General features: G+C 44.0%; 2 protein-coding genes and 1 non-coding gene across 3 annotated transcripts; 1 reads left to right on the top strand and 2 right to left on the bottom strand.

The window, feature by feature from the left end:
- Positions 1-4,077: 4,077 nt before the first annotated feature.
- On the bottom strand, positions 4,078-4,150 carry TRNAA-UGC. The gene has a single exon. It is a non-coding gene; the product is annotated as a tRNA-Ala (tRNA).
- Positions 4,151-7,761: 3,611 nt separating this feature from the next.
- On the bottom strand, positions 7,762-12,148 carry LOC119280263 (disease resistance protein RPS2-like). Its single transcript, XM_037561168.1, has 2 exons — positions 10,435-12,148; positions 7,762-9,435 (listed from the first exon to the last, which is right to left on the bottom strand). Exons 1-2 carry the CDS (start codon positions 11,446-11,448, stop codon positions 7,762-7,764), a joined length of 2,688 nt encoding a protein of 895 aa, XP_037417065.1. The 5' UTR covers positions 11,449-12,148.
- A 152-nt stretch (positions 12,149-12,300) lies between these two features.
- LOC119278841 lies at positions 12,301-15,375 on the top strand. The gene is made up of 3 exons (XM_037560177.1): positions 12,301-12,406; positions 12,522-14,380; positions 14,717-15,375. Exons 2-3 carry the CDS (start codon positions 12,638-12,640, stop codon positions 15,131-15,133), a joined length of 2,160 nt encoding a protein of 719 aa, XP_037416074.1. The 5' UTR covers positions 12,301-12,406; positions 12,522-12,637; the 3' UTR covers positions 15,134-15,375.
- The last annotated feature ends 237 nt before the right edge of the window (positions 15,376-15,612 follow it).

Here is a 15,612-nt window from a genome sequence, read left to right as displayed (position 1 = left end):
GGATGAGATCCCGGACGTCACGAGGAGTTCCGGAATGGTCCGGAGGTGAAGATTTATATGTGGGAAGTTGTCATACGGTCACCGGAAAAGTTCGGGGGCATATCGGTATTGTACTGGGGCCACCGGAGGGGTTCCGGGGGTCCACCGGGAGGGGCCACCTCTCCCGGAGGGCCTCATGGGCCGTAGTGGGCAGGGAACCAGCCCCTGGAGGGCTGGGCGCACCCCCCCGGGCCCATGCGCCTAGGGTTTGGGGGGGAACCCTAGAGGGGGCGCCCCCCTTGCTTGGGGGGCAAGCCCCCTCCCCTTGGCTGCCGCCCCCCCTCTAGATCTCATCTAGAGGGGCCGGCCCCCTTCCCCTTCCCCTATAAATAGAGGGGCAAGGGGAGGGCTGCACACCACATCCAAGGCGCAGCCCCTCCCCTCCCCAACACCTCTCCTCCTCCGATTAAGGGCTTGGCGAAGCCCTGTCGGAGTACGGCCACTCCATCACCACCACGCCGTCGTGCTGCTGTTGGAGCTCTCTTTCTCAACCTCTCCTTCCCCCTTGCTGGATCAAGAAGGAGGAGACGTCACCGCTCCGTACGTGTGTTGAACGCGGAGGTATCGTTTGTTCGGCGCTAGGATCATCGGTGATTTGGATCACGACGAGTACGACTCCATCAACCCCGTTCTCTTGAACGCTTCCGCTCGCGATCTACAAGGGTATGTAGATGCACTCCTCTCTCTCGTTGCTAGATGACTCCACAGATTTATCTTGGTGATGCGTAATTTTTTTATTTTCTGCAACGATCCCCAACAACATGTGGTTTACATTCATTTTGGACATGGGCACCATTGTTGTGATGCTCAACAAAGACTACAAGCTATGCAACATCCATCCCATCATCATGTGTCAAGTAATGCCTCCTCCTTATAATTCTTTCGTCGGCCATGGTGCTACAAGGAAATAAAAACGGTACATGATAGAAACAATAGAGACAATATTAAGTCTTGAGAAACATAATGTCATACATTACTTTCATGAAGATGATGCAAATATAAAATACAGAAGGCATCATCACGCTACATGTGAATATATGTCATTGATCAGCTATATATAACAAAGAAGAGCACCTCAACTAGCTTTACAAATGAAGACCACCGTGGGTACCTATCGCATTATCATCACATTCTATCTCTAATTCTCATTGTGCCACAAGGTACTTAGCAAACATATCATCGGCTAGTTATTGCCTAAAGTTGTACCATTCGGTAAACCTGGGCAAACGTCGGGCCGGGCCGGGTTTCGGGCCAGGCTTGTAAAAGCCCGACCTTCATTTCTCAAGCCCGAGCCCGGCCCGAAGCCCGAAATACTCCCTGATTTCAAGCCCAAGCCCCGCCCGAAATCAAGCCCGAAGCCCGAAAGCCCGGCCCGAACGCTGTTTTTTAGTACGTGTACGTGCAAGCTCGGCCCGAAGGCCGAAAGCCCGGCCTGAAAAATAGAAAAAGAGAAGCCTGAGCCCGGCCCGAACTACCATTCGGGCTGCAAAACAAAGCCCGAGCCCGGCCCAACTGTCAAGCCCGGCCCGGCCCGGCTCGGGTTTTTCGGGCCGGGCTGCCCATGCCGGGTTTACCATTCAGTAGTGAATTGGACACTTCTAATTAAGTTGTCATCATCTAGATCATCATTTGGCGCAACTACTAATTCACTATCCACTTCAAACAATAACAAATCATCCATGACATGCTGCATATCCCTTGCAAAGTTTTGTAACACACAACAAGCATTATTAATTTGAATCTACAATGATAATTTAGTTCATAGTAAGTAATTTTCATTCACATAGTTATTTTACTCGATAGCATATTTACTTTAGGTACATGAGCCTTTATATCATAGAAGTTTAATTTTGAGAAAGCAAGATAGCCCATTTTTTCTCCAACAAGCCAAATATTCGCTCCACTACATTTCTAAACTACTGGAATCTGGCATTTTGCCGTCTGCCACCTCTTTGCCGTCTGCCAGCTGATGGCAAAGAGGTTCTTTGTCGTCCGCTTTGAGGAAGCCAACGGCAAAGAAAGTGCTGATGGCAAAAAGGGTATTTGCCGTCAGCTGCTTCTTTGCCGTCAGTCAGCGGACGACAAAGAGATAAAAGGCAGACGGCAAAGAGCCAGGTGGGCCCCGTGGCAGACGGCATAGCTGGCCACGTGGCAGCTTCTCAGTGCTGGCCGAGCTGAGCTCTTTGCCGTCTGTTAGCAGACGGCAAAGCACACACCGTTAACCCCTAAAGGCTATCACCCCACCCCACTGCCGTCCATGATCTTTGCCGTCTGCTGGGCTCTGGCGGTGGGCGGCACAACCTTTTCCCGTCCGTTTCTATGAAGCAGACGGTAAAGAAGGCCTTTGCTGGCACTCGTTCAGACGGACAGTTTGCCGTCCGCTGGCAGACGGCATAGGACTTTGCCGTCCGAAGTTCATGCGTTTGCTGTCCGCCATGGCAGATGGCAAAGAAGATGATTCCAGTAGTGCTAGCGCGAGAATGATGCAAGTTATGCAACTCTTTGGAAGTTTCGGGTTGTTTTGCACTTGCACCTCACTCTTTTAGATGATACCGAGTGGATCTGAATGGAGATAGAATCCTATCCATTGGAAGTTTATGGTTGTTTTGCACTTGCAGCCCACTCTTTTAAATGATACCGAGTGGACCTGAATGGGGCTAGAAGTCCTATCATTGGTAGTTTGAGGTTGTTTTGCACTTCCAGACCACTCTTTTGGATGATACCGAGTGGACCTAAATGGAGCTAGAAACTCTATCCAATGGAAATTTGACGATACCTCTCATCCTCCTGCCGCGGTAATGTGGATGAAGACCGATCACCGATGGAGATAGATGGAGACAGGTAGCAAGGTGGAGCGACAGGAGCGCATGGATGGGGACCAACCAGGACAGGGGATGGGGAGGAGAGGGAGAGACCAGGCAGGAAGATACTTGCGATGTCGTCGAGCGCCCTGGTTGGTTGCCGCCACCCTGGTTGCTAGGTTGGCCAGAAATCTCCTCTCGTATCCCTTCTTTCCTTCTCTTTCTTTTTTGTCACTAGGGGTTGAAGTGGTAACTTTTTTGGAGCTAGCGGTTCTATGGAAAATGGAGTAGGACTCCTCTGAATTGTGCGAGGGAACTTTACGTGGGAGGTAAAACGGCTTGGAATTGGTTTGGTGTTTCCAATGCAAATTCATTGTACAATCGAACATCCATATTGAGGTCAGTTGATTACCAGTTCCGTTTCTAGGCTTCAATGGACACACCTAAACTCAGCGTTAGTGAATTCTATTGAGGATGTGATCTTTCTCGGTGCCCTTTGTTTATAGTTGTTGGCTTTCTCCTTACACAAAACCACCCTCGCGCCTCCCCGAAAAAAATGATGCTAAAAGTACAAGACATTGCCTATATCTCGCTTATTGTGAGTAACAAGGAGTAGTGGCTCACAACCCGGCATGATAATGTTATTTTTCTTTGTTTATATGTTTTACTTTCTTATTTTTCTATTTTTCTTTTTTTTTACTTTTGTTTATTTTTGTCTTTTTACTTTTTTGTAGAAAATACATGGCACACAACTATTTTTGCAACATGCTAAGTTTTATTTTTAAAAACTTGAATGTCTATTTAAGACGTATGATTTTTTTTTCTTATATAAAAATATATTTTTAATATATTAGCATTTTATAGACATGAATATTTTTCATGCAACATGCGATTATTTATTTTTACAAACATTTATACTTTTACATCAAATAAAGATTTTATTATTACTAAACAGATTATATGGCATCAATACAATAACTATATTTTCGAGATTTAGGAAACACAAAAGCAAACGGCGGCAGTCAATATGCGGCACCAAGTACGAAGATTCAGTCAATTGATCAATAGGCGGCAGTCAATATGCAACGTGGCAATAGCCGGCCCATACATAATGGATCAGGCCGCAGGTGGTAAAATGAATTCAGGAGGCCGCAGGTGGTAAAGTGAATTCAGGAGAGTCTAATTGTCGGAATTAACACGGCCCAACAGATCAACACCAACAAAAAGAAAAACTAGATGGAGATGCGGGGGATCGAACCCCGTGCCTCCCGCATGCAAAGCGGGCGCTCTACCATTTGAGCTACATCCCCGTTGTTGACGTTGAAAATAGCCGTACCCTACTCTTAATGCGACTAATCCGTGGATCCAATGAGTGGCAACCAAAAGGAACACTACTAGCAGCTAGTCTGTCCAATCATATTCACCCAACGAGTCCGCGCGCGAAGCCAAAAACAAACTAAACTTTGTTACTTTACTAATCGTGCTATGGCTTAATTTTCATATCGCCGACGCTTCATGGACTCACGGACGGACCGTCCGCCTGAATGCAGGTACGACACACGTGTGTTATACTTTAGGGCCTCTTTGATTCGCTGGAATTTCAAAACATGAAAACAAAACAAAATATAGGCTTACAGTGTGTAAGAGGTTTAGAGAGGATAGAATTGATGCAATGCATTGTATATATTATTGAGCTTCGTGATGTAAAAGATTTAAAGGGCAAGAAGCTTACTGGAGATAAGAAACCAGTTACTATCAAATTAACACCCCGAGTCGTTGTGGTAGAATAATATGACCGCCGCAGACAGTCAGACTGCAGAAAAACCGAAGGTAGAAGCCAACGAGACTTTGGCGTCACATACACTTTAACCATACAGTAAACCAACAAGTTGCTCAAGTGATGTAAGGTAGTTGAGAGCATGGGCATAATAGTCATGCGAGGGACGTTGTGATCGATGTCGATGTCGGGGTTAGAAAGTGTCGTGGTGTCGAGAATGCAGGGATGAGCCAGGAAGAAAATTGAAGCACGATCAAGACAGTCGTCAAGAATGGTGTCGATGCCGAAGGTGATGTTTTCGAAGCAGTCATAGATGAGAAGTCGCACCAAGCTTTCAAAGCTCCTATCAAGCGAATTTGTTGTGGGTGTCTTTCATCCTTCTCAAGAAAAGTCTTCTTCCTCCTCCCGCCGACGTTGCCACCGATCCGTCCAACCTTCGATGGCCTTTGGGTCGTGGAGGTGCAGAGAATCCCCGGCGGCGGGGGGATCCCTTTCTCGTTGTTGTTAGGTTCAACGTCTTGTTTGGGGCAATGTGGTGGTGGCGATGTCCCTCGGCAGGAATAATCTCTCACATCCTATCCCGTCCCGATGGTGTGAATAACGCCGTCGGAGGATGTGTGGAGGTGTGTCTCTGTCAAATCTTGTGGGATTCAGTCGGTGCTGGTCTCCGGTGCATCTATTTGGATCCAGGTTTTTTTTCATCTTCGTTCGTGTGGTTACCGGTTTGACGTTTTCGATCTACAACTCTCTTCATCGGTGATGGTTGCTACTCTACGACTTTCCGACTGTCTAGTACAACAAGGTTTGCCCCCTCCGGTGAGGAAAGAGGCGATGACGGCGGCGCACCTTCGCCAATGCTTTGTAGTCGTCGCTAGGTGGTTGTAATTTTTATTACCTCTTGTGTTTTTTGTACTGCGATGATTGATGAATAGATTAAAAATTTCTCTCGCAAATAAAGGTTTTCAAAGCTCTTCTTTTCCACCTCTACGAGCGAGAAACATTCTTTTATCAACCGCATAAAAAAGAAAAACATTCTTTTATGCTTTTATAGGTAGCATGCAAATATCCGTACTGATAGCTAAATTTATTTTTTCGGAAAAAGGTAATTTCCGCTGAACCAGTGCGCTTGCTGTCCAGCATGACGTGGGCCTGTATTGATACTAATGGAAGAATGGCCCAAGGCCCAGTTTGCTAGGGGAAAGAGTGTTTGGGTTGCTTCTTCTTCCTGGAGACAAGGAAGAACAGAACATATTCTGTTGGGTGCTCTAATGGCGCCTCCAGCAGCGGTCGGGGTAGGTGGGGTTGCTCGCAGCTGGCACCCCCCTTGGATTCGGGGCCCCGCGGCGGCCGCCCCCCTCAGGGCCAGGCCTGCGTTCGTCCCAGGCGGTGCCTTGCTGGACTCCCGGACACGTGGATCCCCGGAGCAGAGAAGGGGAGCTGCACCGGGCGGCCGGAGACTAGTGATCTCGAGAGCTTCCAGCTTCGAATCGAACCCCGGCCATATCCAGCTCACATCTGAGGTAAATCACCCGTTCCCCATTTCCCCCGCCCACTTTTGGTGTACTTCTAGCGCATCTAGGGTTATGTGCATTACCTTTCCATACAAAGGGGAAAATGAAAGGAATGTGGCAGGCTCAACGCTTGGCTAGATCACTTCTTGCAATTTTTCCCTTTCTTTGTGTATAGATTTTATTTTTAATGGAAATTCGACCGTATGTAGTTCACCCAATGAAAAAAATAGCGTGCTATGGCAAAAATAGTGTGGCCCTTAAAATATGCTATTAGCATCCTATATCGCGCTATAGCGTACTATTAGTAAAATATTGTACATTGATTTATTTAGCTAGGCACTGCTCAAAACGCTATACCGTGCCTTTTTCCCCACCGAGTTCACCTACTATTTCCCTAAAAAAATAGCATCATCGTGTGGTTCATCAGGGCCGGCTGGTAGTCCCTATCCTCTGGGACCTTGCGATTAATTAGTTAGGATTCACAAAGAGACGTGATTAAATAATTAGTTAATTACGATCCGCAATCTCCCCATAGAGTTTTTGTTTGTTAAAGGTGGTATATACAGGTCATGTCAATTATAACTCCGCAATCTCCCCATCAGTCCACTTGTTTTTTTATGTATAGTGGTATTATAATCAAGTTCTCTGAATTTAACAGCATGCTTCTAGCGTGTTAAACTTACTTGACCCACATTGTCACATTGGTTGAGAAGTCGTTGCTGCAGTCCCACTCCATTTTTAGATTATTAATTTTGTTTTCTCCGGGCACATGGTACTACAGGACCACTGCCCCCTTTTATCAGCGCAGACAGAAAAATACATATATAACATATAACATCTCAAACAAGTTCAGTTTTTAATTTTCTATTCATTGCAACGATACCAATACCCGAAATCTCAAGATGCAAGAATTGGAACTTAAGCACATGGTCCGAAAGGAACAGCAAAACGAAAGCATACACGCCACGTCTCACGCCAATTCAGATTCCTTACAATAAAGGTTCAGTTTTTTACACATATTGCAGAACATGCAATGGCCAAATAGACATATAATTTATTTTTTATGGAAACAAGTCCTTGCACTGGTGTGCACATATATTATCAGTGCTTTTCCTTTATTCATAACATAATCAATTTCAGATATAGGTTTCATGACGTAGGCATCCAGTAGAGTTTGCCACACGGGTGATTCCTTGTTTCGAGCAAAACCAAGTCTCAAGCCTGGAAGCTTGCACGCTCTTGCATTCTACCTTGCGTACAAACACAAAATCGTTCAAATTAGAATTTCCACAAATCAAGTGAAAAGATAAATGGAAAAATGTATTTACTTTGCTGATGCTAAGAGATTAATTACTGGTACAAGACAGTAGTAAACACAAACTAAGAAACACTGTTGATAGGCATACAAGCATGTGCCAATGTTACTTAAGGTGGACTATATGACAAGTCTCTAACTGCAACGTTTCTACATGTAACCAAAGGTGAAGTGATATCATCAGTACTCAATTTATAGAGACAATCCATGAGAAACATAATTGACAGCTTGTCAGCACTTTTGAGATTACAAGATGGCTATAACATGATAAAAGCGAGGCCAAAAGCACTTACAAATGTTTTTTTTCTCCTTGGCCTGCTAGGAGGAAAATGTTGGAGCGAAGTAGGGAATAAATCTCCCTGAGCTATTCCGATTCCACCAATCTTCGCTGCAGTCTATCTTGATCATACTCTGCTTGTACTTTTGATTTTGGATATCTTTCATTTCATCACACCGAGTTACACAAATATAAGACAACTCTTCAAATTCACATGCTTGCTTGCATATCACGGATAGCTTTGGCAGCTCTTCCAATTTAAGCTTTATCAGCCGAGGAAAACTTATTGTCGTCGTTTGCTTCATGCTGACACCTTGTGGTGATTCTCCAGTTTCAATCAATACTTCCATTTCCTTGCAGTGTGCAACTGTGAGCTGCTCAAGGTGTTCAAGGTGATGAACCCATGTCACATCTTTTAATTTATCACATTTATAGATACTGACCACTCTGATGTCCATCCCTGCATTTTTCCACGTCACTTGCTCTAGCCTGAGAAGATTGTTCAGTTCAAAGATTTCCAAGTAAGGGAGTAGCCATTGATCATAATTAGGGCCACCTTCAGCTACCAATAACTTCTGACTGTGAGAGCTCTCTACAATGGCTAATTCTCGCAGCTCTTGTAGTTCGGATAAAATTTGCAAGTTAATAATATCCGGATGTTTCTCGTCTTCAAAGTGGTCCATGCAGAGTGCCTGTGTACACACCCTTTTCAAGTCTCCCAGTTGTGTTATCTCTGCTATTGTTTGCACAGTATAGCCGAGCATATCCAGATCTATGGTGGAGCTCGCAAATTCTTGCAGGACGTTAGGGAAACTAGCACCAGTACGGAAAAGGTCCAGCCCTCGAAGACTTTTGAGTCCTAAGATAAGCCCTTCTGGTATTGTTTGGAGAACCATGTTATTTCTGATGTACAAGTACTTGAGTTTTGAAAGCTTTCTCAGTACTAGAGGCAAGAGAGCAATTGCTGTTGCAGAAAGATTGAGATGTTGCAGTTCGGTCAATGAGCATACCTCAAAAGGCAATCCCATTATTTCCGTCCCCTCTAAGTTTAAAAAGGTTATATTTTGGAAGTAATGAATGAGTTTAAGCGAGAAGACATGTTGAGCCACCAACACCTTGAGTTGTGGGAAACAAACCTTGGAAGACCATTGACACCATCTTGATGTGTCTTCCTCTGATACCCAAGCCTTCTCCACAGTGTGCCACTTCTCTTCAGCCAAGGCTGCTCTATATGGGGAATTTTGTAACCACTTGGTCTTGTATCCATGTTCATTCGCAATCCAGATAGCCATCAGTCGCATCATGGTGTGCATCTTGACATGTGAATTTTCTGTGGAGTCAATGCTAATGTCACCTTTTTCCAACATGGATGCACGCACCAAGTCATTAATGAGGGTATAACCCACATCACTAGCATTAGGACCATCTAACAAACCAAGTCCTATCCACCACCTTATAAGTGTCTTCATTGGTATGTTCTTATTTTCAGGCCATAAAGAACATAACAAAAAACGCTTCTTCATAACAGCTGTCAGACTATTATAACTTTCTTGTAGATGTTTGAATAAATCTTCATGGGTATCAGTGATTTCATGGAGTTTTGAATTCCTCAGCAGATCTCTGGCGGTTCTCCACTCCCTGTGATCTTTCTTGGGCGACATAAATTTACCGAGTGTGCATAAAGCCATTGGTAAGCCGTTGCACTGCTCAACTATCTGTCGAATATTTAGTTACATAAGTAAGATATGGTTGTACGAAGTGGATGTGGTAAACCACGGCAAAACAAAGTATACATATGCAATTAGAAGGAAAGAAAATTGTACTACAATCATAGGCAGAAATGTTGCTATCAACGGTGTCTGCAGACACCACTATCGGGCGGCACAAAAAAGGCCTACTTTATACGTATATAATATTTTAAGTTACGCCCACTGTTTAAATATATTAATTTATATAGTTTAATTAGCTTTGAAGAATTATAATATGTTTATGTCCTTGGAAATCTTTCTATTTTTACAAAAAACCTTTAGTTTGGTCAGTGGAATCTTCTGCTGTAAAATGACATATAGAAAACTGTGTCTCATGGCAAACCAACGCTTCTGATAGATGTGTCTGCGGTATGTGATACAATATATACATCTTTTTGTACGCAATTCTTACATGTGCTCACACTTCATTATGTTATAATACCATGACTGTTTGGAGAAATTTTTGAAATGTACAAGTACTTGATCAGACCAAATGGGTGTAGATATAGGAAATCCACCATTTAGGAAATTAAATTGGGCAACCAATTACCACTTTCTATTTTCTTAGTTCTGAAAAATCCTGGATGTAAGTCAAGCTATTATCATGTACACATACAAAAATTCATCCAAAAATATGACTATTTGTGATCTAAGCATAGCAGAGTACGCACAAAAGTTAGTGTAGTGGCATCTACTTCAGCAAAATCAGCTTTCACATTCTAAGTTTGGCAGCCTCAACTAAAAAAACTTTGGCCTCTCTTATCATCTTTTGCTGTCATAAATGATTAAAATTCTAGAAGATCATTAATGCATATGTAGACAATGTATATTCCACTGATAAATTAAATCTTCTACAACCTAAATTAATGATTCCACTATCATTAACAAACTATATTATATAAAAAAGGTTCACTAATTAAATTCATTAATATCACTGCCTTGGGCTGGAGTTAATGCGGAACTAACCTCTTTCGCAAGATTATGAATTTTCTTATCATCAAAGATTTTACTTCCCACCTTCTGAGCAAAAAGATTCCACGCGTCTTGTTTACTCAAGCACTTCATTTGGATGGTATCCTCAGGGCAGCAGCATCCCATCTTGCTACACACGTACATGCTTCTAGTTGTGAACACAACTTTACGCCGGTGTGGCTGTACTACATCAAGCGAGGGGATGCCTAGTTCGTCCAGATTAAGATCCTCCCATAGGTCATCCACCAACAATAAGAAGCTCTTATCTCTAAGGTGGTTATGAATGATATTTGCTTGGGAAATTTGGTTGCCTATATGAGGTAATGCTATACTAATGGCGATAGCTTTTTGCAAATCAGCAACTGTAGAGCATCCCTTGCCAGCTTGAACAAACAGTACTTCGGCGAAATCATCATGATACTTCGAACGAGAATCACTTACCAGATTGATAAGGGTTGTCTTGCCCACGCCTCCCATGCCCCAAACCCCAAGCAATACAGACTCTACATTATTGTCCTTAATGAAATCGAGCACCTTCTTATACGAGCCCTCCATCCCCGGCAATGGAGCTCGCAGCTCTTGTGGCTGGACATGGCGGACAGGACGTGGGCTTGCCTTTACCTCTGGCATTAATTTGTCGCCTTGGCTGATGAGTTCATTGGCTTTGTTGAGCTCCCTGTGGGCTTCCCTACCTATGTAGCACCTCTTAAAATAAGATAGGCTGTACTTTTGAAGCCTAATCTTGATCTCTCCCTCTTTGTTTTGCAAATCATCCACGCTCTGGAGCCATGTGATGCGCTCTGCAGAAGATGGGATGGGATCCTGGCAGCGGAGGTTGATTTGCATCATGCCCAACATCTCCACCTTTCTTCCAAGATCCTCCACATGGTGGTGAACGCCGAAGGAGTATCCAAGATAAACTACTATGGGATCCCACCACTTGATAGCCACGAGAACCGAAGCACAGATAGCAGCAATGCTGATCCATGTTGCTGCGTCAAGCTCCATCTTCTGCACACTTACTCCTTACTCTCCTCTAAATTCTGTTCATCAAATTTAAATATAAGGTCCTGCAAACAGTAGACCATGGCGCCGTTGGTTATTAGCACTTCAAGGAGAGTTTATGCATCTATTTCTACTTCCAATTGTCACATTCTCCTTGTCAGTAGTGACTTGGAACCACTGTATTAGAAAAAGCACAGCTTTCGGGGTTTAGCCCGGTGGTTAGGTTGTGGCGGACAAACCGAGGCTTTCGCTGCAAAATTAATTATTCCAGGGAAAATGTATGTTACATCTTCTGTAGCAATAAATGGACAAAAAATTATTTGTCAGCATCTCAAATAGATATAGGATAATTACAAACACAAAATACAATTCAACTTGACAGCTTCTTCATGGCTGAGGCTAAGCTACTTAATGGCCCAACATATATTTGGGCGGCACATTGGTTTTGTCGACCGAGTTGGCCTCAGAGGTAGTTTTAAAAATTCTGTTTCAGAAATATTTTGGCCATATTCAGCGATTTCGGTTTATTACAGATAGATTACAGTCTGTTCCCAGTCAAATCTGGCCTAATCCAACAATGCCTCCTACAGGCGTTATTTAGGGCCTTGTTTCCCTCTTTTATTTAGATTGCCGGCCGGTCATAGGTCAGTGTCATGGCAGGCGTTTTTTCTTTCTTGATAGCTTTTTTCTTTTTACAGCATGGCTGGCTTCATTAATCTACAGCCTGGCTTAATGCCGTCGTCCGGCCATCCAAATGCAAAGGGCGCGAGGGCCTGGTCGTACATTGTACAGAACAGATCATGCAGCAGGAGCAGTTGGTAACGTTCAAGTAAACCAGCCATAACACAAAAGCCACCAAGCATATCACTTTTCTCTTGCGAGAATAAGCAAGTCACCATATATATTAGAGTTTCAAGAGCAATGTCACTGATTTAGGACGTCTATCGAATTCCTGATGTACGTAAGTGCTATCTTCCTTCCTCCTTGCATATGCGTCTCTTTAGTTATCCATTTGCCCCCTCAAAATTCCCGCGCCTCCTCTGGTCTAGCTTGCCAATCTGCTTGTTTGATTGCAGAATGCATTTTTGGGCGCTTTGGCCTATGCCAGTGTATGAAAGGCTCTAAGCAGATCTGTGGAAAACCTTACATCTCAATTTATTGAGTTTAGAGTTGAGAATTGAGCAGTTTGAAGATGGAGCCAACAGTGTGGGCAATCATTTTCGTTCTTAATTCACTCATCACACTCCTCATCATGAGCATGTATGCAACGATTACAGAAATGGTTATGATAGTAAGCATTGTTCTCGTTTCTATTGTTTGGTTTATCATCAGAAAGTATGAGATGATTCCTTTTCCCCACTGGAGAATGCATGGGATGATTCTGCTGGCAATGGCAGAGGACATTGTTCATAATTTAGGCTCCATTATTAAAATTTCCGGTCGTATGAAGGATCTTGGGGTTGAAGTCGCAAAGCTGCATGTGATGCAAATGGCCCTCCGTCGTCTGGATCCACTCCTGTGTTCTGAACAATGCATCCATTGGCTTAACAGCGTGGACGCTTTGCAACACATGGAGCAAGATATTCAGGTTGGGTATGGCAGGTGCGGCTTGAATTATTCAAAGAGGCTCCACTTAAGCAATAAAGTATGCCAGGAGCTCAACACAGCCTATAATCTCCTCAGGCAAGGAGACTACTTCTTGCACCCAAAAATTAATTTGCAGGGCACGATAAACTTCTACACGAAGAAGGTGATTGGTTTTGTTAATGCCATTGACGCTGACTCTGGATTGCTTGGGATTTGGGGCACTGGTGGTGTGGGCAAGTCATGCCTTCTCAAGCTGGTTAGTGATTCTCGTTCAGAGTATGCTGATGGTTCCTTAAATGTCATGTTTGTTCATGCTGGCATTGGATGTACAGTTAGTCAGGTGCAGCAGGTAATTGCCACCAGTATGGGACTATCTCTAATGCACAATAAGACTTCCCATGCAAATATCATTCGTGATCACCTCAGTGATGTGAGCTTCTTATTGCTGTTAGATGATCTATGCGAGTATCTTGATTTGGAAGCTGTGGGCATACCCTTGCCGTTGGGGAGTGTTGTAGTCTCTCTTCAGGGAGGGTTGGCACGGCAAAAACAGCGTAAAGTTGTGCTCACAACAAGGAACATGAATTTGTGTGACAAGATGGGGTGCAGCCACGACAATACCATCAAAATGGAGTGCTTGGACGAAGAAGATGCTTGGAAACTCTACCGTAGATTCTCGTCTGTATTCATCGGTAGAGAATTCACCATAGAAGAAAAAACATTATTGCCTGAAATACTACCAGTGCAACGACCGTCCGGCTGCAAAACCCTGCAAGATGATCGGTTCCCGGGAATGGCAGGCTCCTACAATGAGGTGCACTATTTCATCGAGGACAAGGGTGGCCGATCCCTATTACTGGGGGTCTGGGGCACGCGAGGCGTGGGCAAGACAACTCTTCTTAGGCTCATGCGTGATTATAAGGGTAAAGCTCACTTCGAGCACATTATGTTCGTTGGGGCTGGAACTGGATGCGTGGTGAACAATGTGCAACATGCTATTGCTGTCAATCTAGGCTTAGATTTGGCCATGATGTCATCACTTGATGAGCTTTCCCGAGCCATGCATATCTTCAACTATCTTGAAGACAAGAGCTTCTTATTGTTACTAGATGACATAAGAGAGCCCCTTAATTGGTGGGCTGTTGGCTTGCCACTATTGTCATATAGGGGGCAAAAGATCATCTTGGCGACGAGGAGTCAGGCTGCATGTGCCCTCATGGGGTGTCATCCCGCCGACGTCATTGAGATGCGTTGTCTGGGGAAAGATGATGCATGGAGCCTCTTCAAAGACAAGGTTGGGATTGGAATCATCAACGATCATCCTCAAGTTCATCATCTTGCAAAGCAGGTATATATATTTCGCCTATCGAATATACTCTTCCCTTCCAATTTATAAGGCCCACACAACTCTTAAGGTTCAAATTTTGATCATCCGATTGGCCACTAAAATATGAGTTATGTTTCACAAGAAGTATACCTATACCGTTGAATTCGTGTTTGAAGGAAAGTTTCCGGTGGTATAATTTTGTGCCTCATAACTTACCTATATTATTAGTATAACTTGGAAGGAGTGATTATTTGTGTATTTATGTAAATAAATAGCTATTTAACATACAAGTACATACCATTCGTGTGGAAACAAGAGTTGCCCCTGAACTAACTTAGTTCAGTATGTGATAAGCAGATGGTCTCACGGTGCGGCGGCTTGCCCCTAGCACTATGCGCCCTTGGTCGAGCCATGTCAAATAAGAAAGACCTGAGGGAATGGAGAAGCGCCTGCAGTCAGCTCACGGCTATTGGCCTGGAGCCATGTGAAATTGACGAGAAGGTGGGTAGTATAATCGTCGACCCTCTATATGGATGGAGAAGGGATCCCATCATCCCAGCTGAACAGACCCAAGGCAAGAGCATCGTCGACCATCCGGATGTATGGGGAGAGGTCCCCACCCTCCTAGCTAAACAGATTCAACTCAATACCAGCATCAGACAGGAATGGGGAATACTGCGCTCCTCGGGATCAGGCAGAATCTTTCAGCAGGCACTTGGACTCCCCCCTCCTGTTGAAAAATATAGGCCTCACAAAGGGAGTGAATCTGATTGATATCAACATCTCTGATACAGATAACAGATCGTCTGTTCTTAGTCTGCGTTTGGCATCGTGGTGCATTACGGTAATCCAGCTTATCCAACTAGCATTGGCCTATTTTAGTGTTTGTTTAATAACCTTTATCTCTAGTTTGGTGGCTATTTTCCCACATATTATAACATATAAGCACAGCCAACACAGTGCAGCAACTGTGTACTGAGCCTCAGTTGAGTTTGCAACGCCGGAATTGCATTTTGTACGGGACTCGTGTATGTGATCTTGATCACTAATTATGTTAATGCAAGTAAATCATTGTTGCTTAATAGTATAACCTACGTCTCATTCTGAAATTCTCTTGGGACAAAAAATCTCACAGTATCATGTTTTTACGATACAGTCCCATGAACTGATACTAAGCACTGACAAGAAGCAATACTGTTGGCTATCCCGATCCTGACAGCCGTGCCAACTTGCAAACGAGCTTGTTTTGTGAG

The sequence above is a fragment of the Triticum dicoccoides genome, chromosome 3B, assembly GCF_002162155.2.
Source record: "Triticum dicoccoides isolate Atlit2015 ecotype Zavitan chromosome 3B, WEW_v2.0, whole genome shotgun sequence".
Lineage (NCBI taxonomy): Eukaryota > Viridiplantae > Streptophyta > Magnoliopsida > Poales > Poaceae > Triticum > Triticum dicoccoides.
This window is presented reverse-complemented; position numbering and strand designations above follow the sequence as displayed.